Below are 27,505 nucleotides of genomic sequence, written 5' to 3' on the forward strand. Positions count from 1 at the left end.
ACAGGATACTGGACACAGGTCCCTGTGCGCTACAGTAGGACGTTGTTGTTTCCCCATCCTGTATATAATAGTTTGCATCTCAAAGAACCTGTCCTCCATAATGTTTTTACCGATGGTTCCAGACTGACATAATCATTAAACTCGGGCCCTGGCAGGTTTCTGTAGGACTAAATCCATTCTATATCACACACAAGACAATAGGCTCCTGTCTTCAATCCTTTCCCAAATTATACAATGAGGTCTTATCTAGTAATTCATCCCCTTTGTTCATGTAATGCTGATAGAATACTTTCCATGACAGACTCTGGAAATGCAGTATGAAAATCTGACTCCTCCAATGAAACAACTCTTTGAACCAAGCACAACTCCTGGGACATGACAGGTGCTGAGTTAAAAAGTGTAGAATGGAACTGTCCCCTGTTCTGCTCAGGCTTCCCCTTTGCAGTGAACATCGCCATCCAGGGAAATGCAAACAGTGCAGTGATTAGTAACCCTGAGCCTTCTGGGTTTCCCTGCCCTTTCCCAGCACAATCCTGACCCCAGAAAACCCCTCTCCCTGTATAAACCACAAAGACGTGTGGAAGAGACTGGGAGCTACTTTATAGATACTCACATGCCTACTCATATCAGGCCCAGCTGTAAACGCATTACTCAAAATAGGACTAACACGCCCGCACAACTGCTTATGAGCAATGCAAAAATACTGTCACTGGAGAGAGCGTGACCTTCCTCCAAACCTCCACCTGTGATTCCTTCAGATAAAGCACATCGATTAGATAAACAGCATCGATTAGCTCCATGAACAGTCCTGGAAAGGAAGCAGATACAGGTGGAGACACCTGGGGAAGGGCATAGAGTCAGAGAGAGAAGAGAGGATGCTCTCAAGCTGCCAGAGTTTGATGAATGAAATGGAAAGTGCGGCAGCGGAACCAGCAGTTATTTTCAACAAGGTCAGCATGTAGAACAGCAAATATATTTTTAAAAAGAATGAGTTTCCTCTTAACTGTGCGTTTTTTCTTTATTTAACAGATTAAGTTAAAATGTGGCTTTCTGTCTGGCAGCAAGACACAAGGCCCATGGCTGTGCACTGTACCTGTTACAGAGCAAATAAGACTTGATGGAGGGCGGAGGGAGGAGAGAAGGGCAGGGAAGGGGGGATTTGTTTTCGTCTCTGGAGCTGTATTTCTCGGAGGTAGGATGTGAACAGGACTTGGAAGATGGAGTTGGGGCCAAGGAAGATTCCAAACAAGGGATATGGTATAGCAAAGAGCCAGAACTCTAGTGTCATCAACTGAAAGGACCCTTCTGGTAAGGAAGAGGCTGACCCTTTGTAAGTAATGTCTGCTTCTTCCTTATGTAAACATTCAATCACAATCACGTGGCTCTGGTTTAGGCAGAGATGCAGAAGGAAGGGAGGGGAAAATCTCAGGTTCTGCTCTATTTCCCCATAATATTAAACATCAAGTCTTTGTCTTACCATCAGTCAACAATCATTAGATACTTACTCTAAGTGAGTTAGGGTTCCATGGTTGCAAGGAACAATGATTGATTATTATTAGTCAAAGCAAAAACATCTGACTGACGAAAGTCAAACATAAAAAAGCAAATGTCTGAGAAGACAGGGCCCAGAGAGGCTGCAAGAATCTAAGCTGACGACACTGATGGACAGTTAGCTAAAGTCAACAGAGACAAATTAAGATGCCTTTTCTCAGGAAACATCTGCTGTTCTTAGACTGGGTCAAGAGTCCACCTTACTCAGATGTTGTGCCCCTTTGATAAGTAATTTGAACAAAACCGTATCCAATAGCTGAGTTTCCCAACAAGAAGCTCGGGTGAAATCGTAAAAAACAAGGAAGAATGGGTGCTGGGCTGGCAAAATCTGATGGTTCACACCATGCAAATTTCAGAATAGAGAGCGAAAAGAAGTGTCCAACAGCACACAGACATGTGTGTGCACACGTGTGTGCCATTGCTCCCTCATGTTTTTAGACTAGCTGGTGAACACCCCCTGGTCTTCTGAGGTTCATGCTGTCTTTGGACCACTCTGTCTTCTAACAGGACCCAAACTCCACATCTCTGCATTTTATCTTTCCCTAAGTAGCTTCAGGTGGTTTCAAAATAAAGGACAAACTTTCCCTAAACAACTTCTTCTAAAAAACCAGTTTCCTTAAAAGGAATGTGTATATGCTGTGCTATAATAAGTCAATAAGTCATATCAGACTCTTTGTGACCCCATGGACTGTAGCCCACCAGGCTTGTCTGTCCACAGTATGTTCCAGGCAAGAAGACCAGAGCGGGTTGCCATTTCCCTCTGCAGGGTATCATCCTGACCCAGGGATGGAACCCAGGTCTTCTGTGTCTCCTGCATTGGCAGGCAATCCACTGAGCCACCTGGGAAGCCACAGATAATCCACTGTAGGTACCATCAATCCAATTCTGGTAGAATAGAAACCCAGAAGCAACTTTAAGAATCAAAGGGACACGGTGTTTGGATTTCCTGCTCCAGTCGGCCGGCAGTGTCTCCTGGGACATGAGGGGGGACCCCAGGAGGTGGCAGAAACTGCTGTGAATTCTCAAAGTCTTGCTGGCTGAGAGGGATGGGATGGTGAAGCTGGCCAATGTATCTGAGGTACACTGTTGTCATCAGACAAAGGAAACAAGATCTTGGCATATAATCCGGCACAGGCACTGGGAAAAAGAGCCAGATATAAAAAGAAACCTAATGGGCAGCTGATTCCTCACTCAATAAATGTTAATGGAGCACCTTCTATGTGGCATCCCTTGGTTCTAGGTTCTGAGGACACAGCACAGAGCAAAGTAGAACAGATCTCTGTTCTTGCAGAGATTTTTAATAGAGAAGGCAGAGAGTAAGGAAAGAAGAAAATAAATCAGAAAAATATCCAGTAACAGTAAGCGCTCTGTGTATCACAGGGAATAAAAATAATGTGAAGCAATGAAGCCTGATTGGGGGATGCTTTTACACTAGGTGGTCAGCAAAAGGGCTTAAACTAGGACTTGACCAGCAAGAATACACCATTTCTGTTCAGACTGGGCAGAGTTGAGGTGAAGGGGACGGCTTTTGCCAGGGCCTCGGTGTGCGGGAGCAACAGAAATGAAGCCACTGACGCCAAAACAGGAAAGGGGGAGGGGGAGGGGGGATGGGACGGGGGTCACAGGTGGGTGGCTGGTCGTAAGGGTGGTTTCTACAGGGCAAACTCAGAGGATGTTTCCAGAAACAGTCACTGTGAATGTTCATTAGGTGGGGTGGGGGGGAAATAAGGTCAAGTCCTTGGAGGCCATATCTGTGAATCTGAGAGGTGAGGTAAGGGAGGGCCGGGACCCTGGGATGCAGTAAAAGATGAGATTTCCATAAGGAGGACGAGGATGCATCTAAACTTGCTGGGGATCAAGAGCCTCCCCATGAACTGCATAGCACCCTAGGGGGACAGGAAGGTTGGGTAGAATAACTGGACACCTATTTGGGGGGTGGGAGAGGGAAGCACACAAATATGTAGACTCTAACCAGAGGTGGTCTCGTGCGGAAATCCACAGCCTTGCCAGTGCTGCGGTCAGTTGACCCCAGCCCACATCTGGGTGAGCAGTTGATTTCCAGTATCCTCCAAGCGGTGAGCCAAGAGCTGTGACAGCCCTCTTAAATGAATCAAGAGCAGGGCAGGATTGTCTGTGGGGTTCTGATCTCCATGGATCCAACTGTAAGATGCTGAAGAAGGCGGAGAAGGCACTAATGGGTGGTGAGTCTCACCACCCATTCTAAATACCAACTTGCTTGAAAACATCCTCCTTAAGAATAACTACCAGTACTCAAGTACATGCCAAGTACCAAATACTAGGCAAGTGGCAAACATTATTCCTCATTCTTGCATCCAACTCTTATAGACAGGAAATAGACCAAAACCCAAAAATGACGGAGAATGTTTTGAATCAAGTGTTTATGATCACTTTGTCCCATTATACATGCTAAGTAGCTTCAGTCTTGTCCAACTCTTTGCAACCCTATGGACTGTAGCTGGCCAGACTCCTCTGTCCATTGGGTTTTCCAGGCAGGAATACTGGAGTGGGCTGCCGTGTGTCCCTCCAGGGGCCCTTCCTGACCCAGAGATAGAACCCACATCTCTTACATCTCCTGCACCGGCAGGCGGGTTCTTCACCACCAGCGCCACCTGGGAAGCTGTATTTTCACATGGTAACAGAACATAAAAGCAAATGAATATGGAGTCCCTATGAAAAGAAAAAAGACTTACTCTGTTCTCCTCTATCAACTAATGCATATTTGAAAGTATAATTTCCAGTGTCTAGACTTAGTACAATAAGTCCACAATCCATTCAACCTTATTTGGGACACTGATGTATATTTTCCCTCTGGTACATTCTGAAGACTATATTCACGTCAACAGGATTTATTCTTTGAGGTTTCTATCAAAAAGTGTCATCCTGTGCTACAAAGGTTAAAAAGAGTAATTCAATGAAAGGAAGTTCACTTTCAAAGGTAAGCAAAACAGACAGGTTTTCTAATGCAAATATGTGCTTCTTAAATTAAACTCAGGAAGGGGCCTTGAGGTTAAGGTTTGATGGATTCTCGCTCTGACTTTAGCACCGAAACCCAATGCCAAACACTACACTCCAAACTAAGACACCACAAAGCAGAAACAGCCCACAGGCAGCAGAATATGTTGACAGTGAACCCAGCCTTTAAATGCTGTCAACTGCCAGGTTTAAGAGATAACCAGACTCCAGCGGAAGGAAGAAATGAAAGGGCTGGCCCTAATGATTTCAGCATTCTTTTCAGTTTTATGAAATGATCCTGATCTGTTTCCTACTAAATGAAACAGACGCACTGCTCAGAAGTAAACTGCTCAGAAAAAAGCTGAGGAGTTTCCATTTCGGCCTGCACGTTGGCTGTTCAGAGGACTCACCATTTTGCTGTCTTGGTGAATTTAGGGTAGAACACAGTTGTTCCCCCAGCCTTGCAGATTTAGGAACTGGATTTTTTCAGCACACACAGGGATGACCAGAATTCTGGAGACAGATTCAACCTAACTCAACTCACAGGAAACTAATGTACAAACCAGAAGGCCAATTTATCTTACATAACACACATATTATGATCAGCATATTCACAGTTTGCAGAAATAAAAACATGGGATGTTTGCTAATAAAATGCAGCTTAAAAATGGAAAAACAAACAGACAAAGGGGATTTTTTTTTTCTCAGACCAGGCTGAGTCACATAGCAGAGATCCCTTCTGTATTGGCAAGAATGCTTGGATTTCAGAATTCAAAGTCCCTGCCCCTTGGATAGGCAACACACGTGTGCTCAACTGTTATTCCGTTCTGTAACAGTTTTTTTCTCTAGATAGCTTTGGTAAATCAGTGGTTAAACAAGAGATTCATATGTACTTGAATGAATATTGCTTTTCTATATGTACTGGGAAGATCAGTTAATTTTAAGTATCAGAAGGAAAACTAATTTTTTTTTTTTTTTGCCAAGATCCTGGGGATAACCCACTGTGTCCCCCTTGAAATCTCTTTCCAATCATATCATGGATATCTGAAGGCACAAGGGTCAAGAGAGCACAAAAACAATTTGCATTACTTAAATTATAGGCAAATTTAAATCTGAATAAATGCCTATAGAATATAAGAATCAGGAAGTGCCACCATCAGTAAATTTCAACAGAGTACTTGGTGATTTAGTCAGATGGTTCTATGTGAAAGTTTCAAAGTGAAAATGAAAGTGACTTCAGAATCATGTTTCCTAGAACAGTATTATTCAATGTGCAGTCTACAGGCCAGCAGCATCAGCTTCACTCAGAAGACCGTGAGAAATATTGCTTGGGCCCCACCCTAAACCCACTGAGTCTGAATTGAAAGAAAGAAAGGAGAAGGAAGGGGAGGAGGGAGGGAGAATGACCCACCAGAGGATTTTTTATGTATGCAAAAGTTTGAGAAACAGTGCCCTAAAGTACAACTTGAGAAAGAAATTCCATACAAAATAATCAGTTGGTCGAACAATGAAAATAAACCAATAAATAAAAAACAATAATCTAAGCAAGCACACAAACAAATGAAACACCCCCAACTGTCTCATTATCTCTAGATAAAACTTTTCAAAAATGAGCCCACATGAAAGGGTCTCGGCAAGAAAATCAGAAGTGAGTGGCCAAGGACAATTGCGTGTGAGGATACAATCAAAACCTGGAAAAGATGATTTCAGACTTGAAGATGGTTTGCGTTTCTGCAAGCCCAGTTTTCTAAACTCCCTGAGGTTTATTCCTCAAATACTCTTGATAGTAAAGAATTCTTTGCCTAACAAGAGCTTCACCATACTGAAGACGATCTTAAACCAGAAGTCCCCGCAGGGCACAGACGGGGTGGGAGGAAGGAAGGACACCAACTCTCTTTAGCATCCCCCTGCCATCGCTGCGGGTCCTCACTCCCATTTATCACACTCACGTGTATCACTTCAAGTGTCACCTCACCTAGATCTGTGTTTGCTGTCGGACGTATGCTCCCCACTCAGCTCCTCTTCCTTGCCCACAGCACATCTTCATCTAGGAGTCCAGGGTCACCCCAAAGTTAGGTCCCAAACTGGAGGTCTGTCTATTTTCAGATCCTTCTCTGCCCCTCCCTCCAGCCTCTGCATCATCTACTGCTCTGGCCTTTTTCTAGTCCCTGGTATCTTATGCTTTCCTGTCTATGCTCACTCAGGTTTAGCTTGACATCCTAAACGCTACCTTTCTGCACCACTACCCCTTACAAAATACTAGTAATCAATCCAAACATTTCTTTCTATGTAGGTTTCTTCACTCCCAGTGAAACAACTCGTAATTGCTTCCTTCTGCTAACTGAATCAAGATACTGACTAGTTTGTGTGGCTTCCTCTTCACTTGTCATTATTGTTTCTTGGAAACAACTAAACATCCAGTGTTAATTATTTGAGTGATCATCAGCTTACTCTCAAAAGTATTTAAAAATATATGTCACTTCAAAAACCCAGAAAAAAATCATTCCTATGTTTTTCTAGGAACAGGTAAACATAGGACAAGCACTAACATGCACACATAGACATATACGGGTTTTAAAGGCATGTTTGGAATGATATTACAGCACTGCCTTATACCTTACTTTTAAAACTGAACAATATGCCATTTGCTATGTTCAATACATCTATATGTATCGATTTCATGGCTGCATAGTGGTTTTTTGAAAAGATAAACCAACATTTATTTAATCTACTCCGAATATTTTATTGCTCAAAATCTTGCCTATTAAACACAATGCTGCACCTATGTACAAATATGCTTTAAGCCCTTGGCAGCTACTTGAATTGAACATACTGTATAACAAGGTATGCACATTCTTAAAGCTTTTGATACATCCTTTCAAACTGATATCCAAAAGTTACTTATGAGTTAATATTCCCCAGAGTATGAACAGTGTGTTGGGAGTCGCTATCTCCCTGTAACTCAATGTACCCAGGCTACTAAGAAATGTTTTTGTAAAATAATCTCTCACTATTATTTTCTCTCACTGGTCACCATTTCTTCAATTATTATTGATGTAATTTTGCGTGCCTGTTAGCTATATCTTTTTTTTTTTCATTTGTGAGTTTTTATCCCTTTTATTATTGGAGTGTTTTCTTTTTGTCCTATTGAATAGAGGAGCCTATTTTATTTCCAGAATGTCAAAATTTTGTAACATCATGTTGCAAACATTTATAAGACTGTTTACTTGCTTTTTATTTTATAGAATTTTTCTAAATGAAGATGTATAAATATACCTGTAGTCAAAAAGTGGGAATTACATTTAAAATAAAGAATTTTAAGTCTATCATTCATTTATGGTTTACGCCTTGAGAATGAATCTTATAAATCTACTCCCTGTACAAAGATTAAACAATGGTTCGCTTTTTTTTTTTTTTTTTCTGCCCTCAAAGGCCTGAAGTTGTACTGAGCTCTGGGAACCCAACCAATTCCATCTCCCGCCCATTCTCTATTTCAGCAAAGTCTGACTCTTGACTGTCTGGTCTCCCCCTAGGCATACCTCACACCTCTGTCATGTCCTTGCTCTAATTCCAGCAGGAATGCCTGCCCATCCTTCCCCAACTTCGCCAATAAGCCAAATGCCCGATTCCTTTGTTCTCCTTCAGACGGACCCCAAAGTCTCTTCTCCCTTCACAGCTCTTCTTGCCCAAACAGCCCTTGCCCCTCCTCTTTAAGTCAATGCCACACAATTTAGCATCTAATTAGCTTTGTTCCATGTGTCAGCTCTGTTTTCTTAAAAAAAAAAGAAAAGAAAAGATCAGTGTCTGAAGAGCAAGAATCACGGTATAAACCTCCTTCTGTCCTGAACTAACTGTTATGACCTGGGTCCTCAGACTCTCTAATCAGCAGAAATTGATGAGAAGCCATTGAAGAATTTCAGGCAAGGCCATAAGGGGTCTTGGGCCCAGGCTCAAGCCCTGGTGGTTCAGATGGTAAAGAATCCGCCTGCAACATGGGAGACCCGGATTTGATCCCTGGGTCGGGAAGCTCCCCCAGAGGAGTGCATGGCAACCCACCCCGGTATTCTTGCCTGGAGAATCCCATGGACAGAGAAGCCTAGCAGGCTATACAGTCCATGGGGTCGCAAAGGGTTGGGCGTGACTCAGTGACTAAACACAAGGGCCCAGGCCCAAGGCAGCTGAAGCCAGAGTCAGGAGAGCACGCCCCTCCCCTGCTCAGGTCCTCAGGCGGGGTGACAGCAGGGCGCAGGTTCAGCGGGGCAGCAGAGGCAGCTCGGGGGGTCTGCGCACCCCTCAGTGGTGCTGCGTGCGGGCATCATGGGCAGTTCCCTGCTTTGGCTTCCAGCACCTCAGAAATGGCCTTGGTTTGTGGCCTTTTTGTATCTTCTTGCTTGCAATTTGTCCTAACTGCACATGCACACCATTATTTTTTAGCCACGTATGGTTTCTATGTATCCTGTGGCTTAAGGAGACCTTTCTCCAGGTGCAAGCACTGCAGTAAAATGTCCCTGGTCCCAACTGATCTCAAACCGCAGCCCCCACCCCCCATACAGAGCCAGCCGAAGGAAACGCTCCATGAGCATGCACTGATGGACACCTTGGATTTCACAGTCAGAATTCCCAGGTTCCACATCCCTCCTTAAAAGCTATAAGGTGTGGAATAAACTGGTATAGCACTGGGATATAAGATACTACAATTCAACCATGCACAAACACTCAAAAATCTTATTTCCTTCTTTTCTAAAGAGTCTTCAGACCAAACATACATAGAGGTGTGGGAGACGCAGGTGTAAACAGACACTTGTTTTTTAACTAAGTCAATGTTGACTTGAGAGTAAACACGAGAATGAGCGAGAATAAAGCAAATACTTCACAGAACAAAAAAATGCCAAACACACAGAGGAGAATTTCACCTTTACATTTCCTTCCTAGTTTTTGTGTATCTTTTGAATTTCAAGTACAATATTATTTTGAAATTAAAAGGGAACAAGGAAAACTGCAGCAGAAGCACGGATAAATATGGAGCAGTTTCATTCAACTTTTCAGAATGCTGTGCCATCAATTAAAGGATGCTTTGAGAACGAGAGCATCAGTTCCTCCCTCGTGGGAGACTGACCAGCGCTGCCATGCAGAGGTCATTGCTGTAGGTTCTGAGAGCAAGATGAGGAAGAAGGGGACAAGGATTCTTTCCCCTGGGGGCTGATTTTTTTTGTGAAAACCAAAAGAAAGAAAAGTGGTTCGGTGCCCGGAAAGTGCCTATCAGTAAGTGTTACTAGAGTGCAGGACATGTAACGACTTCCACGCCATTAGTTGACACTTATCAAGCACCTATCAGATGCTGGGCAAGGACTGAGGGCCATGCAGCTGCAAGACCATTGAGATGGTGCTTGTGTTTTGAGCATGCAGATGCAGGTGAGAGAAGCTATTACAGTTGGGAGAAGATGAACAAATAAGCACAACTTAGTTCAGAAATGTTATGTGTGAGCAAGTTTGAGGATATTTGAAAACTCAGTGTAAACTGGAGAAACTAAGAAACCTTAATTCCTTCATTCCACAGTGAAGAGTCTGGAAAATTATCTGGTTCAAACCCAACACCACACCCAGAAGCCAGCGCAGGCCTCGCTCAAAGTGTTTCTAAACACGAGCTACGGCTCTCAGAAAGCAGGGGCTGGTTCTCTATAAGCTGGCTGGAAGAAAATAGCACCCCTCCCTCCTCTAATTTAGTTACTTTGGGAGACAAAAAGCATCCAGGGAATGTAAATGGGGAAAGTGCAAGTATTGTGAAATACAGCAATGTAAAAACCAGGCAATTTCTGAATAGATTCATCTCAGACTGTGCAGTGAGTTTTCTATGAAGCGCCGAAAAATATCTGCATTGCTTTCCAAAACAAAACCACAATAAAAAAAAATTCATGGAAGAAGTATGAGAAATACTGAAAGCAAATCTCTCTACATAATTTCAGTCCAACTGATGGCAGAGATGGAGACCGGGGAAACATAATGGATGTACAGAGAAATGTTTCAAAGAAATGCATTGATCTGAATTCTCATAAGGATTTGTGGTCCATTATAATCATGGATCAAGTCAATTTCAGGCCTCTCAGTCCCCCTCTTCTTACCATTATCACTAATAACAATCTCTTGGAGTTAATGGTTCTTATTTATATTTTATCATCTTCATAATATGTTAATATATTGGCATTCTTCGCAGAACCCCAAAACATATTACTACTAGTCTAATACTAACTGTCAAGACATTTCTTATCAAATAACTAAAATATTCTCGAGATGAGAAGAGATGGCAGGAAACAGAAATATAAAAAGGTGAGGGAATCCCAGGGAAATGGTTTAAAGTAAGTCCTAGAATCAAAGACTTAGACCTCCCAGGCCACTCAGGGTCCTTTCACCTAACCGAAGTGCTGTTTTCATTTCTGATTATTAGATTCCTTTTCCAGACTTGGTTAAAATGTTTCTACCTGCATTAAATATATAAGAAGTATGGTATACTGTTGATTTTTAAGCATGGATAAAAAATGGTCAGTATTCTAGTTGTAGAAAGAGCAAATGCTCAATTTGCCTTCCTGTGCTGAACTAAGTTCTCCATCTCTTCTCATACACAAAGTAAGAGAAAAAACTTCACTTTTGCAGGTCTGTCTTTAGGAAACTCCCTGAGTTTCCCAAGAAGCATGTGGAATTTGGCCATCAAACTTTGTAGGATGTAATTAAATTCTAAGAAATAAAAATCCATGAAAGAGAATTGTAATTAGAAATGCATGTCCTTGATCTACCTTTTTTATAGGAAGAGCAAACAGTTGAAGCTTTGTGATCTACTGTCTTCCAGACAGATTTGTTGGTAAATATGTCTCTATCAACCCAGCAGAGATATTCTGCAGGTAAACTTTTGTTTTATGTTTTTTTATATCCACATTTTAACTTTAATTAAAACTGATATTGGCAATGAAAAACAGGACAAGTACACGGGAAGAAAAGAAATACAATCAGATTTCACCAAGGTTCATTAGAGTTTTCCAGAGTCAGCTTCGCCAGCTCAATTAAAAAACCATAATATTTCCCCTTATGGTCAAGTAACACCAAATCCATCCAGTAGATGAAGGCTATCAAAAAATACAATCTTTCAGTATTCCCAAGATCATGACATAAAAAGGAAAATCCTGATGTTCAAACCCTTGGGGATAAAAATATCTGCTCAAGTACCAAAATGCTTCAGTGGGATTCTAACCACTTAGGAAGATTTGGGCTTCTTACCTGCTGTTGCTCTTTCAACTTGGAATATGAGTGGCAGACAGATGAGATCAATCTGGAAACAGAAGAGTGACCTCACGGGATGGACAAGAAGCAATGAGATGGTAGCCCTGCCGACCTCAAGCTCTGCTGGGATCCCCACGAGAGTGCCACCAAAAAATGAGACATTTCTGCTTCTGCCAACTGACAGAGGTTCCCTTTCAGCTGAAATATCAGTCAGAAGGTTCACCTTCTCACCAAAAGCAGTAGACTTTAATAAACCTTCTTAGCCCAACACAAAAGGGAGGGTCAATCCCACGGGATGCAGACTCTTTAGGTTAAGAATCTAAGCGCTGATTTCAATCTTTGTATAATAAGGCATTTTTCCAGAGTTTAAAAGGAAGCAACCCTGCTCAGAAGATCAATGATTTAATTTTCAGCATTTGACATGAATATCTTGTACATATATTATAGCATTATTCAGAATGGAAAAACAGGGGCAAAAAAATTCATGCTCATCGATGGGCAACACTTGCGTAAAACGTGATATAAACATGCTAGAAACTGCCCTGACCAAAATAAAAAGACAAGCTTAGTGCCCTGTGGAGAATGCACATATGCTTATCATTGAAAAGGGAGTAAAATAACCTGCTCAGTCTGATCTCAGACACTGTAGATCTGATAGTATGTTTGTATGAGCATAAAGAAAGCTATAGAAGAACACATATGACCTTGTAATTACCATACATTATTTCTGAGATCTCATCACAGAATGATGTGGTATGCAGAAGAAGATTGTTAATATTTTCATTATTTTTCTTGAGTTGTTTCACTAGATAAGATGAGGCAGGATTATTTTGCAATAGAAAAATTTAACAAATGTGGTGGAAATTACATATATAGAAACTACTGTTTCAACAAATGATAATAAGAACCTTGACGTAAAAAAAGAACAAGAGAGGGAAAAAAAAAACCCTGCCAAACAAACATAAGAGACTCAGCACAACTTGGAAAAGTCAAGAGGCATCCAAACCAAAAACGCAGTTTGTTCTCGCAGCCACAACTGGGCCATTGTCTCCATAGATTCCTCAATGAGGAAGGCTTTGAAGTTGACCTCAGAATCCCATCTTATATCATCTATCCTTAGACATATTTTTATACGTGTTTAGTTAATTGTAAATGGAAACTAGGGCTTTCTTTTCCCCAAAATAGGAATTTTGTCATTCTTACTTGATCTCTGAAACTGTCTTTTCAAAATGTTAATTAAAATAAGAATGTTCCTGTGGATACTTACATGGTATGGGGGGATAACAGATGACTATTACAGTCAAGATCATCTGTCTCGTTTTGTTTTGTTTTGGCCACACTGGGTGGCATGCAGGATCTTAGTTTCCTGACCAGGAATCGAACCCAGGCCCCCTGAGATGAGAGTATGGAGTATTAACCACTGGACCACCAGGGAAGTCCTCATTTGTCTTGAATAAGAAAAAAAATAGACCAAAAGATGGGCCTAGTACTCAACCCATCTCCTAGCTGCATCTGCTGAGTTCACCTCCTGATACATCCAACTCTCCACCAACCCAAGGAAGGAAGCCACATATATGAGTGGATATTCTTGGCAGGTGTTCAAGAATGGCCTCTCCAGTTCCCTCAAACCACCACCACTGCCATTTACTCCTGACCTCCTTGCTTTTACTCATCCCAAATTTCCAAATACTGGCTAGGCTACTTACCCTGTCTTTGAAATGCACATCTGCCCTTCCAAGTTGGCACGTGTTCTGATGTTCTTGCCAGCGTCTTGGGAAGCAACACTGCAGCACCCTTTCCCTTCCCTTCTCTTCTCTTCTCATCTTTTCTACTAGTTTCTGATTCAGCTCACCTGCTAGCTATCACAGTAGGTTCATTAGATAGGTATACAACCTATCTCTAGCCAACAGTCCAGGGTCCACAAGTTTCAGGGGGAAAAGGTGGAGTAGGGTACATCAATTGATGTAAGTATTGAATAAAAAGAGGTTCTTTAGTAAGACTGACTTCTGGTACACAAAATGCCTTTTGACATAAAGCACTGCAGAGGTGAAAGCAACATTCAGCATCTCTGGTTTTGAATATTACTTCCTTCAGCAACAGAGGACTGCATGAGACACATTGAATGATGTGGATTAACGCATATTAAAATCCTTCTGTCATCCACTCGGCCTGCACCAGGCACTCTGCCGATTCTGTGGGGGCATTCATAGATGAAGACCCTGTGGTCCTAGTCCTCAGGGGGTTCACAGAATAACCCTGACACAAAGCTGATCCTGATGAGCAAAGGTACATTTGAAAGCCAGAAATAAATTTGCAACCAAGCAAGAAAACAAAGTCAAAATCCAATCCAACTCTACCTTGGAAACAAACAGAAAAAAACAAACAACAACAACAACAAAACCAGAAAGCAATAATGAAAATGATAAGAGGGAACCGAGAGGAAAGAGAACCAAAAGAAACAAACAAGTTTCGGAGTTAACGGCAGGGAGCCAGGAAGGCAAACCCACAGCAGTGAAGCTGAGAAGGGGAAAGGGCTGAGAGGGAAAGTAAAGAGCAAGGGCGCTGGAAGCTGTGACACAGAAAGAAAAGGGGTAGTTTCCCAGGGAGGAGGGTCTGGGGAAGGCAGGGAGATGGAGAGAACGCAGTGTCAACATGAGGTCACTGCAGGCAGACATCCTAAATGGAGTAAGGGTGGAGAAATCAGTACAAGGGACTTGGCAGAAGAGACAGACCATGAATAATAATAGCAGTACCAGCCAATCTTTCTTGGACCTCTACTGATCTAAACCTCAATGACCATGTTGAAGTCTAGACACTCTTTCAAAAGGACCTACCCTGTAACCTACAAACGTGCTGATAGCCAGGACACTGAAACATCACTGCCTCCTGTCTTCAATCCGATGGCCCCATGGGTCCCGGGGCACATCGTCACCCTCAAACAGCAGGCCATGCGGCTAGCACTTTGCATTGGATGCTTCTCATGCCAACACAGTTGTGCCGGTTTTATCACTTATGCTGTTGGGTTACTCCACTCAAAGCCAGATCACTTCTACACAGAACAACATAACTTCACTCATGGTTATATTTTTGAGCAGATAAAAAAAATTTATGTGAATGGTTTATATACAGACATTCCAAAATACATGCACAAATTTTTTTCCAAAATACTTCTAAAAACACCCTTGTATCCAGTCCAAAGCATCAATAAGGCTTTTATCCAGGGCATCCGTGGGCATGAGTGATGAGTAAATCAGAACAAGAAAAGCGGGTGCTGCATGTTACCAAGTGCATGTGTATGCGCCGGCAGAACAAGGCACTAAGCTGTCCTCAGAAGCACTGATTTTTCACTTTTTCACAAGACACCAAAAATCTCAGCTATATGACTCCCCCAAGTCTAATTCTATTAATATAGTCATATTACAGTGTTTTTCTCCCCCAAGGATGGTTCTTCGATTCCTAAACTATCACTTCTTTGTCAAACAGCCCTTACCCTTTGCCTTTGGAAAGGAAAATAGTCAGATTCTAGAAATGTCCAAAAATAAATTAGAGCTTGGTAATTTCAGCCTTTTATTTTCTATTTCTTCTTCTGTTTTACCTTTCTTGGTGCCTCTCATAAATCACTTGTAAAATTAAAATCATGAAACTGACGTTTTTTTCTACCATACCGTTGACAACCTCATCAGTACAAGCTCTGAGGATCATTAGAATTTCCACGATATAACCAATAATTATGAAATAACTGGGGGGGGCGGATTAGAGTCAATCTGTCAATGATATTTCTAAAAAATTCTATCACAAATAATGGAGAACAAAGAATTTATATCTATCTTGCATAATATATTTTCAATGTATCTTATTATTAGATCAGATGAATATACCACATTTTTGAAAGAAAGTGAAGACTGTTAGTCATCCATATTTTGATGAGACTCATCTCTCTCTGCCATCCACTGGTAGCAAAAAAAAATTTACTAGACCTGAAAAGAACAGGTATATATCTCCCTATTTTCCCCTCCATATTTCTCAGTGACCATCTAGCCTCAGAGAAAAGCAGAACCACTGTAGCAATTCTTAGACCTTCCAGAAATATGTGTGTGTCTTATGTTTGTGAGAGAGAAATCTAAGCTTATTTGTTGAATCTGCTGATGAAATTTGGTGAGATTCTGGCTAGAATGCCAGGAAAGAAAACTGAATGATTCAGTGGAGAATCAAAACATTGGGTGATTATGAGAATTCGTCCTTCAAGATTGTGGAGGGGAGGGAGTTTTCAGGTGTGAGCATATGCAGGGGGCTGAAGAGCCAGAGACAACTCCTTCTTGACTGAGGTGAGGGGAGAAGGCCATGCTCTGGGCCTGTTTTATTGTTGTTGTTGTTTTTGCATTACTGAAAACAGTAAAAATCAGAATAAAATTGAAGGGAGTATCACATGTGGCTTAGGGCTAGAGAAGCAGTGTCTTCAGGACGCCCCCACTTGTAAGGGTCATGGGGCTTCTGACTGGGGCATGCATCTGTGCAGGCATGTCTGCTTTCAGAGGCACATAGATGCTGTAGGGCTGACAGGGGCCTCCGGAAGCAAACTAAAAAGAAGCCATTCAGGGTGAATGACCATGGACTTGGGGAACAGGAGGAGGTGGCCGTTTCCATGCATGTAAAGATCCCATGATCCTGTTTAGAGACAGAAGAAAGATTATGGTTATTTAGAAAGATTATGCCATAAAATAACTATTGTGCCAGGGACCTGCCTCCTGCTTGGACCCTCAGCTGGGAGCCCATGGAAACACCTGTACCAGTCAAGCTGGCTTTCTTTCCAATTGATAAACAATTCCACCAACTACATAATGAAAAAACTCTGTGACCTAGCACCCAGATCTGGAACACTCAATTGCTGTCACTGCCAAGGGTCAATGCAATGTGTCTGCTTGTGACATATTTTAGCCAAAGAATGTTAATGACATTTTCCAATAGACTGTGTTGTTTAAACACATGTCCCTCCCCGGAAATTTGGGATTACTAAAATACAGAGATACCTTGAATGTCAAAAGGTCACAGTAGGCAGAGATATGGCCAGCTTTTCAGATTCTCTGAACACTTTAAGGACCTACAAAAACACTGGCAAGATGAGAAAAATATCTTGCCTCCAAACAAAAATGAAAACTCTAAAACCAGAATCAGCAAACAATTGTTTCTACAAAGCATAATACACTGTCAACTTTATTCATTGTTCTATTTAGTAGAGGCCAAAATAATCTTTCTTTGCACCTCAAGAAAATCTATCTGTAGATTAGATTTTTCCATTTTGTAAGAACACCTGCATATGCAAGATGATAAGTGCACATAAATTCACAAGCACACATAAACTAATTTTCCCATACCCAGAGAGTTTCAGCAGCAAAACTACAAAAACTCTTTCAATATTTTATTGCAAAAAATCTAATTTGATGTGGAATGTGAGTACATTTTAATATGTTTAATATATCTGTTGAGAAGTGGGGGCTTCCTAATGTGTTCAGAGAATATGAAGATTTTAGAATGACCCTTCACTTCTCTCATTCTTGGAGGATATCTCTAAACTTGGAAAAAAAATTCTTCCCTGTTCATGGATAAACAACAAGGTTCTACTGTATAGCACAGGGAACTATATTTAATATCCTGTGATAAACCATAATGGAAAATACTGTGAAAAAGAATATTTATGTATAACTGAACCACTTTGCTATACAGTTGAGAGTAACACAAACGTGTAATCAAATACATTTCAATAAAATTGTTTAAAAGCATCAAAATTCTTCCCTGTTCACTGACCTCTCCCTTTGCACTTTTTCCTTATCTTTTTCTAACTTATCAACAAAGTTGAACAGAGAAATTTTCCCTTTCTGGCCAGAAAGGGAAATTTTCCTATTGCTAACACAAGCCCAATTGTCTCCTAACAGATGAATGATAGAGTTTAGATTCAATGGTTAACTTTTTGGAATAAATTGAGAAAAGGACATCAGAAATTTATTCTTTTCAGATTTCCCTCTCTACCTAGATTACAACTCAGCATCCTTATTTCTGAAGGCACAGTCTTGACTGGTGTGCCTGACAAGAGACCCAGGGGCTCAAAGCCAAGACCAAGGCTAACCCAGGAGCTGCCATAGCCCTTCAAGGGACTAGCACCAAGCTAAAAAAAAGAAAAGTATTTTTCTCATATCTCAAGAAGAAATTCAACATCACGGATATGTCATAGGTTTTCCTTGTATGATATCCTTGAAAATGGTCTCCAATTTTCCTCTAAGCTTTGTGCACACTGCTTCAAATACTTCATCTACTCAAATCTATTTGGGACTATTTGCTTTGGAGGAAAAAAAATGAAATTACAAAATAAAGAAGAAGAAAAAAGAAGTATATTTGCTTGAATTTTAAGTTATCTTATTTCTAAGTGATATTCAGGGTGCCACCATCCAATCTCTGTGAATATGTTTCAAAAGGGGCAACTGAAGCGTATACGGACATCAGTAATAGCCTCAGATATGACTTGCCTACATAAAAAATGCTTTTAAGAAATCTTAAATAGTTCCAGAAAGCCAGATAGTTAGCATTCTGTTTTCCATTTTCCTTCTCACTAAATTGTCATCCATCAGAAATATGACTAAGATAAATAGACAGCAGTCCCCAGATAAAAATAGGAAGAAAAATCTCCCAAATCCTCATTAAATTCTGTATGTGATCCATACTCAGCTTGAAAACTACCAATTAAAGATGAGACAATGAAAAGGTCCCCTGCATCTGGTAATACATGCCAATGTCTTAACCCTACAGTATAATGATGGGAAAGCACAATCTAGAACAAGTTAAAAATCACTTGCCCAAAACAATTACCACCAATATTTCAAATATCATAAGATTCCATTTTCTTCTGTTTTACTTTCCACACAACAGGGAAGAACATTATCAAAGTTGCCTTGACTGTGTATGTAGTCTAGCTTAATTTTGGTGTTTCTTAGTCATTCATAAGGGCTACCCTGGTAGCTCAGCTGATAAAGAATCTGCCTGCAATGCAGGAGACCCCGGTTCAATTTCTGGGTCAGGAAGATCCCCTGAAGAAGGGATAGGCTACTCACTCCAGTATTCTTGCCTGGAGAACCCCCATGGACAGAGGAGCGTGGCGGGCTACAGTCCAGGGGGTCTCAAGGAGTCGGAAAGGACTGAGCGACTAAGCATAGCACAGTCATTCATAAAAACAAAATTCAAGGTTCCATTTACTTTCATTAATTCAGCTCACAGGGACTTGGGGAGGACTCAGAAGGGTACCCAGTGAGAAGAGGAAAAGAGAATGTTTTTGTTTATGTGTCCTGGAGAAGTTATGATTTTTCTCCTATGATACCATGCACTCTGATTACTAAATCATTTTCCCCTCATGCTTTAAAGTCTACTATTCAGAAATTCAGGGACTGGCAAACTCTAGTCAAAATAGTGTTTCATCTATCGATTGTTATTTCCACATGTACAGGGGCTCCTAGATTCATTCATGAAACTAGGGCTGTCAGGATTTTAATGAGATCAACTGATGTAGCCAAACATGCATAACCATTCAGCTCTTATGATACCTGGAGAGAGCAAGTCTTTGGATATGGCCTAATTTTATGCACTCAAGGAAGAAAACTTGAACCACAACAAAGCCAACAATGGTGATTGAACAGTGCCTGTAGCCTGGCCCCACCCCTGGGAACTGCTCTCCACCCACTCCTGGGTGACGGTGACAGGGGTGTTTCTCTGGGCTCTGGATTTAGATGTGGTGAAGGATGAGGGTAATTACATGTGCCAAGGCTCCAGAGTTGACAAAGCAGCAGCTGATCTGCTCTGTAGAAAGCACCGAGGATCTGAACAAAAATCAGTGGCACAAATCCGAGGTCATCTGCTAAACGCCCCTAACACATCGAAGCAGTCTCATCTGTCTCCAAGCAAGAGTCACAGACACTAATCCTAGAAGGGATCGCAGGGAACTTGTCCCCGAAACCAACTCACTGACACACAAATCAGAGAATCCCCCAAAGAAAAGCAGGAGGAATGTCTTAAAATTCATTCTCCGTTCTCTGGAATTGGAGGTACACTAAAGGTTGATGTTCTGAAAAGCAAAAGTGCATTCAGTTATGATTCCACGTGCTATGTATTTCCTGATCAATAAATCCACACACAAAAGAACTGTTAGGTGAACAAATTCTCTGCCAATACCACCTTGAAAAAGAAAACTTAAAAACCAAAACAAACAGAATTCAACTTATCTCGGTCCACCCCTCTTTTTGACTTTTTAAAACTGCTTTTGAATGTTTGACATATGAAAATCAACAGCCAATTCTATAGGCTTTTTTGAGGCCCTGAAAATGATCACTTAACGTAGTAATCTTTTATTAGTATTGGTAATCCTGTAGCTTGATAATCTCTAGAAGACTAGAGATTAAAGTTTCCATGAACAAACATTCTTTCAAAAACTTTGTAGTTAAAGCCTCTTTACTGTAACATATCTGCTAAAGAAATAGAAGCAAAAGTTGTGTCTCCTTGTGTGACTATGTAATTTTTGACACCAACAACAAAAGATTAATATTCATGCCTTAACCTCAATTTTTCAAACATCTTAGAAAAGAATCACACTGCCACCTATATTGTTCTTTGTTGAGGATCCTTGCTATCACTCTTTAGTTTAGGGATAAATGGCTTGCAGGTTTTCTTACAATAGTTCCATAGATTAAAAGTAGAAAAAATAAAAGAAGAAGAAGAAGAAAAGTATTTATTATTTCAAAACAGAAGGAAAGCTTCTTCACTTTTGCTTTTTGAATGTGTGCTTCATGGGAATAACTTTTATCTTCCATTTGCATTGCTTTCAGATCCATTCAGTAACTATGCATTTTGCGATGAAATGACATTCCATATTTAAAGTTGGTATTTTATGTCAGTTTCCATTTTCAAAGAGCATATTTTTAATCACATCCAAAATAGTTCAGCATTTTTCCCACTGCTGCCAAAAATAGCAGCACGTACCCTCCACACACGTATCATAACTCATATCCTCCACAACACACTTATCACAACACACGAGTGCGTTTCTGCTCTTGTCTCCCCTCAGCCCCATCTGTACTCTTGCTGTGAACAGCTATAGCATAAAAATGTCTCTTTTCACATGCTTTTGATATTACACTATTTAATCACATACAGCTGTGGCTTATGAGACTGTTACAAAACACAATTTTAATGTAGTACTCGAAGCCAATTTTGGATAAACATCAACCATTTACTCTGAATAAGAAGTCCAACACTCCAAAGATTTTTCTTTTAAAGGAAAAGCCTGGTTTTCTTAGAATCTGGCATGGGCATCATTGTGACTGAGCCCTCTCTCTGCCAAAGAGACTGATAATGTCAGAAAGGATTGTGTAAATCATATTAGTACAAAACCAAAGCTTTTCAGAATTCCTGGAGCCAGAGAGACCTGAAATGATGTGTATCGTCCCTTCTCTTTGGCCTCTTCCTCACACAGCCTCTACCTCCAACGCTCAACTACATTTTATTACTTCATGGAAATATTTTTGAGTTGAAATTCTGTTTTTTCTTTTTTCCAAATTGAGAGAAAGTGAAAGGAAAATGTGTTGGAAAGATACTGTTCAAAGAAATATACATGGTGTTTCTCTTAAGTTTGGGATTAATCTGGAAAAGAAAAAAACATCAACTTTCTTACCTTTCTACCCCTTTTAGTAGGCACTAGACTTAGTGTTGTGAAAATGGTGACTACATTAGAGAAAAGAACTTCAACAATAACAAAGATTTGTAAAAGTAAGAGAAAAAAAAAACTGAAAAGGGAGGGTAGCTTCTTATTACGTTTCTCTCATTTAAAACCAGTTACAATAGTATACACTCTTTTTAAATCAATTACAATAGTATACATTCTAACACGAAACACGATGGATCATCATTTCACACTATCGTATCACCCTCCTACAGTGAAAGAAATTTTTGGAGTTATTCCTAAAAATTCTTTTGCTGGAAGATTTTTAGAAAACCAGTTTTGTACATTTCAGCCTCTCAAAGGAAAACAGTACTTGGGAGTTTTCAAGGCTGAAATGTACAAAACTGGTTGGTAACTGGCAAGTTACCAACTCCAACTATCAATGCAAATCTGGGACAGGAAGTACGAAGGAAATTCTAAACTCCTTCCCTCCCTCTGCAAGATTTTCTGTGTTTTCATGTGCAAGGAATGTGTGAAGAAGGGTTGTTTTGTTTTGCTTTTGCAGGATCTGTACGTTCACATGGGTAAGAGTATCTTGGCCCCACAGGAGCCTCCCTCTTTCTCTGCCGACCCCCTGAGCCTTCTGTTTTCAAGGGTCTGCTCTTTTCATGGCACCACGGGGCTCCAGCTAGACTTTCAGAGCTGGGCAGCTGTCCAGCTGCAGATGGCTGGAAATTCAGCTTGAGGTCAGTGTGCTGGTGGAGAACGGCTCCTCCACCTGACCCCGACTTCACACCAGGCTCTGAGCAGAATCTGAGACCCACCAGTTAGGAAGCCCTTGTCAGGGTACTGCAGTCTGAACCCCTTTCTTCAAGGTCTTCTCAGGAAGCAGATGGCCAAAGGCAGGGGGCAGACTGATGAGAAACTGCACTAAACTGGGAGAAACGTAGTGATTCGGTGTAAGTGTGGAAAAGGAAGAAAAGACAAAAACTTTCTGTGTGTGCCTGAGTGAATTTTAAAGTTTCACGATGACTAAAGTTTTCCAAATATCACATATGAGAGAAATATTTATGTCTCAACTACAAAATATCAATTGACCAGGTCGTGACCATGTTTTAACTCTTTTTAGTTTGCCCCATTCAACTTGTTCTTCCAAGAAACCCCCTCCCACAAAGTACCTCAAATTCAGACTGAAATTCACCCTGGACCATAACAGAAGAGCAACAGGTTGGCTATTGGAAATAGGGTGTAACAAAATCCTTGAGAAATATTACAAGACAACTTAATCACATATCGTTACGTATCACTCAGCTAAGAAACAATTTTTTTGGTCTCTTTTCTCTATAACTTAATTATTCTGGGTGGTCTTCCGATAGCAAATTTGGCTTCCTGAAACTTTTTTTTTTGGAAATCCAGTTATGGAAAAAAAAAAAAAAGAAATCCAGTTATGACTCTTATTTAACTATAGTGACCTGTCACCAAGATTTCTTCATTACTTCTAAATAAAAGTAATGTTCTTTTTAGAAGTTGCTTCTTTGGGTAGGAAAAAAAAACTGGTCAAAAAGAAAATTGACAAGTGACAACTTTAAGTGTAGGTCTGGGAGAGTAAGTTATAGCTACAAGTCAGCCATGGGTTTTCCTTTTATTTGATTGACTCATGTTTTTCTAATGTAACATTTCAAGCATCTGGAAATTTATTCAAAGAAAGAAAAGCATAAATATCTTCTTTCTTTCTTTTTCTCTAAGCAACAAAGTGAAGAGATTGACTCTAATGTAATGGGTAAGAAGTGGAACAGAATAGGCAGGGAAGTATCACAAGTTTTTTCTACAACTTTAAGTGCATTTGAGCAAATGGAAGACAAATGCATTTATTTCAAAATCCATTTTCATTTTCTTTTATCATAAGAGAATAGTAGCTGCATCTGACATACATATTTAGGTAGAAAACGAAGGCTCAGTATTTTGGCATTTTCTAAATGAATACAATAATAAACATTTAAGTTCTGCAAAATCCCATGAAGATTTTCCACCCAAAACTAATGTCAGCAAATGGCTTTTGTGCCTGAATTAAAAGCACCTGCATTTAGAGAATAGTTTAAGGCATGGTGTCACCATAATATGATTTTTGTTGTCAACCATAGAATTCTAATTTTCTCAAGCATAAATGTTCTTTATGTATCAGCGTGATTTTAAATAGCAATGATTTTAAAATTATATTCTACCTACAAGCTAAGGCAGGAAGGACAGTGGATTTTATGGAATTCCACCTACGTTTACCAAATAAATCTAAGATGCATGCAATTCCTTCAGAATTACTATAGATTATATTTTGGGACATACGTGAAAAAGGAGCAAAAATGCTACTAAGATAACCCAATTATTTTCACACTATGCTGGAGCATGATGAGACTTTACTACACTGCGTTCACACTATCAGAAAGTTCCCGTATTTTACAATACTGTACATTGATCATCCCCCCCACCGGCCGAGTGCCCACGTTTCCATAGAGGGCATATTTTCATATCTTCAGCTTCCAGGAATGTCATTAACGCCTGTCATTTCAGAGCCTCCGTCATAATACTCGACAACTTCACAGCTCTGTCAGAATTTTACAATGTAATAATCAATATGAACCACCAAGATAGCCAGAGTAACTGATCTTACACACTCTACCACCCTGACCTGATTACCCAAATATCAGCTGAGGTCACCTAATGGATCTAACTTCTCTAAAAATGTTCCAGAAGTTGATGGCTTTGACTCGCTTGAAAGTAACAAGATCCAGATGCTCCCTGTCTACACAGCACTACACTGCAGAAGACCCCAAAACAGATTATTTTTTTAAACTCCCTCTCGATTTTTCTGGATCTCTTTTCCTCAACACCCCATGTTTCCTTTTTACCCCAAACATACATGCACACACATACGTACACACATACTTCCCCCCAGTGTAGCTATGTATCTTTATTATAAGGTGCCCGACATTATTTCTTGCTAGTAATAGGTTAAAAGAAATCTTAAGTCAAAAAGCCACCATTCCATTTATTCCATTCATTTTGATGCAAAGTTTCTTTTCTGAATAGACTTCATGGTAGAAAATAAGAACCAAAAAAGAAAGCATGAATTTTGAAACATTTGGAAAAATTTAGCCAAATGACTAAAAGGGATGGAATGTTGGATATTTTTCATGCAACCCTTGAGTGTGTTGTTTTTGTTTCTTTGGGGGATGAGAAATGACTATAAATTTCCCCTTTGTAACTTGTCCTTGCTTTGCCATTTCCTTAAGGAATCCCCCAAAGGGTTAAAACTTCAGCCGATGGAGCAGGAGGGCTGGTCTATTTATTTCAGCAGCAGCCCAAACTAAAGGCTCACAAAGGCAAAAAGCAGTCGACCTTGCAGGGGCAGGGCAAATTATAGAGCGACTGAGGAAGGAAGGGAAAAAAAGAACAATCTTTAATATAATACTGAAAGTCTGCTGCCCGCTTTGGTTTACAAATCGGCATTGTTTGGTGAGAGAGAGTAAACGAGAGTTAACCACAGCATGATTACCAAACCCTAACCAGGGCACCCAGACCCAGTGACAGCTCAGATCACTCAGGCACGCCTTGTTCACTCCCTGCGTGTTTATTTATTATAAAGAGCCCAGTAGAGTACGGCTAATGCAATGCAAAATAATATCATGCATAAAGAAATACACTCCATGCATTCAAGGGGGAACAAGCAACCTCCCCACCCCTCCCCCAAAATCAAGTCCGATGTAATCGACAAATTGGAGCAGTGATTTCACACCTGAGAGTCTACCATGTCTGAACTGAAGGATAAAGTTCATGGTTGGCACGATCCACTGCTCAGTGACGTGGGCTTACCACTGGCCCCCTCATGATCGCTTGAGCACACACGGAAAGCCTAAACTATTTAACCAATTCATGTCTAATTATCATCACTTATTTCATCCCATTTCAAGCCCCAGGCCTTCTGATGGTAGCCAACACAGAAACACCAAGCTTCTAAAAGTAAAGAACATCTATGGTGAAGCTCCTAAATTTACTCTCTGGCATTCTGACCATCTTCAATATCAAATAAAATATTTGAGGCCATAGAAAAACCAAAAATGCGCCCAAACAAACTCTGAGACTTGAGTTAGCTGCTGTATACCTTCCCATGCCTGTCTTTCATTCTACACTTAGCAATTAAAAGTTTGAGTCCCCCCCCCCCAACCCCGGTATGTCCTATCCAGTGGGAAGAACCCTTTCAGAGCCACAAACAAAGAACAGCTCACCAGAAAAGCCCCTGAAATTGTATTGTCGTGCCCGATCATCACTATTATGATCTCCTTTTAACAACCCTGCCCATCTGCCGAGGGCTCGGCGAGTATCAGGAACATCGAGATGGCCAAACAACAACAAAGGAACTCAAGTGCAACTATTATCTCTCCTTAAAGAGGAAGCCCCGATTCTGGGCTTGCTTTCTTCTTATATCCTTCTCTGTTTCATTAACTCCATTGCTATGTTACTAATTTCAAAGAAGCAGGAAGAGCTGGTGGGAATAAGGGGAGGGGGGCGGTAAATCATAATTCACACGCCCGTCTGCTTCCCACCCCAAGTGCAGAAGGACACCCCACTGCTGCCAGGCTGTGGGGCACGCCATACCTTGGTTTGGAGGTAATGAGGGTAGTAGTAAGTGTACTGGGGGTACATTTGTGGCTGATCCAGGCGTTTGCCCATGTAGCTGGAGTCGCTATCTCCGAGGCAGGGAACTGGATGACAGGCTCTGTGCCCCAGGCCGAGCTTCCTCTGGAACCACTATTCCTGACAGTCCCGATGACTGATGAGGCTTCCGAGAGTCTTCCAGCACTCGCTAGTTCCAACACAGCAAGAATTTTAAAAAGAAACACACCAAAAAGAGAAAGAGGCGGGGATCTGTAGGAAAAAACCCCACACAGTTTCCCCAGATCACGCCTGGGGTCCACTTGGGAGGAGGCAGTTTGTTCTCTACCCGGCTGTCCGTAGTGATGTCAATTGCCAGCGTTTGTAAAGGAAAATAAAAAAAATCGAAGTCCTTTTAGCAGAACTCGGAAATCTTGCAGATCAGCTTCCTGTCTCCTGGGTGTCTCTTTCCCCACCTTAAAGAAAAAGAAAAAAAAAAAAAATAGAAAGAAAGAGAAAGAAGAAAAAGAAAAAAAGGGAGGGGGAGAAAAAGAAAGAAAGAAAAAGAAAAGGGAAAAGAAAAAAAAAAAAAAACCCTTGCACAGCTCAGTTGCCGCTGCGTCCCTCCCAGAGTGACATGGTGTTCGGGGCTCGTCCTGTCCTTTCATTCACGTCCCCTCCTTCCAGCCAGTGGGTGGGACCCGGACAGCCCCTCCAGGGAGCAGCGTACGCAGTCCACAAGGCTGCAGTCTTTCCTCCAAGAAAAAAAAAAAAGGCTGCTTCAACCCCTGCTGCCAGCAAAGTTGCGATTCCCTCTGCTGGCTATCTCGAATAGCAAAGCGGTTTTTGTAGCAAAGCTGCTGCCGCTGCCGCTGAACCCAGGGAACTCAAATGTGGGCGGTGGATGATTCCTTATCCTTCCCTCCATCCACCCCACACAAGGGCACAAGAGCTGCCTTCTCCGCTCTGCCTGCCAAGTTTCAAGGTAAGCCACACTGCGAAACCAAACACGGCAGACCCTGGGAGGGACCGGAGGACGCAGGGAGGAAGGGAGAGAAGGGGGAAATCCAGGCAGACGGACTGAGCTCGCTGGTGAGAATGGAAAAAAGTGCGTCCCGGAGGCTTTCCAAACCTGTGAACACACTACAGCCAAATGAATCCGAGACCTGCTTTAGAAACTAACCTTTTACTTAGGTTATAGAGGACGGTAAGTACTGAGGAAATGTTGGAGTCTACTCCAGGACTGCTCTTCACAAGCCAGGCACCGTCAGATCACCATGGCCAACTTATCATAGCAGATACAGTCCTTCTGATCCTTACATCCATTTTCTAAAAATCAAAAGAGGCGTCCCCTTCAGTTTATGATTGTCT

At 41.2% G+C, this 27,505-nt stretch overlaps 1 protein-coding gene across 14 annotated transcripts in view; it reads right to left on the minus strand.

Moving 5' to 3' along the window:
• The window catches only part of RBMS3 (RNA binding motif single stranded interacting protein 3), a 1,027,957-nt gene that overhangs the window by 742,753 nt on the left and 257,699 nt on the right, over positions 1-27,505 (minus strand). For 11 of the 14 annotated variants that reach the window (XM_043442434.1, XM_043442432.1, XM_043442427.1 and 8 more), the window contains exon 1: positions 26,138-26,866. The exons of the other annotated variants lie outside the window; for them this stretch is intronic. In XM_043442434.1, the coding sequence (XP_043298369.1) occupies positions 26,138-26,212 (75 nt within the window). In that variant the 5' untranslated portion in view covers positions 26,213-26,866. Of the gene's footprint in view, positions 1-26,137; positions 26,867-27,505 lie in introns of those variants that run through there. 14 annotated transcript variants of the gene reach the window in all.

This window comes from Cervus canadensis, chromosome 22 (assembly GCF_019320065.1).
Source record: "Cervus canadensis isolate Bull #8, Minnesota chromosome 22, ASM1932006v1, whole genome shotgun sequence".
Lineage (NCBI taxonomy): Eukaryota > Metazoa > Chordata > Mammalia > Artiodactyla > Cervidae > Cervus > Cervus canadensis.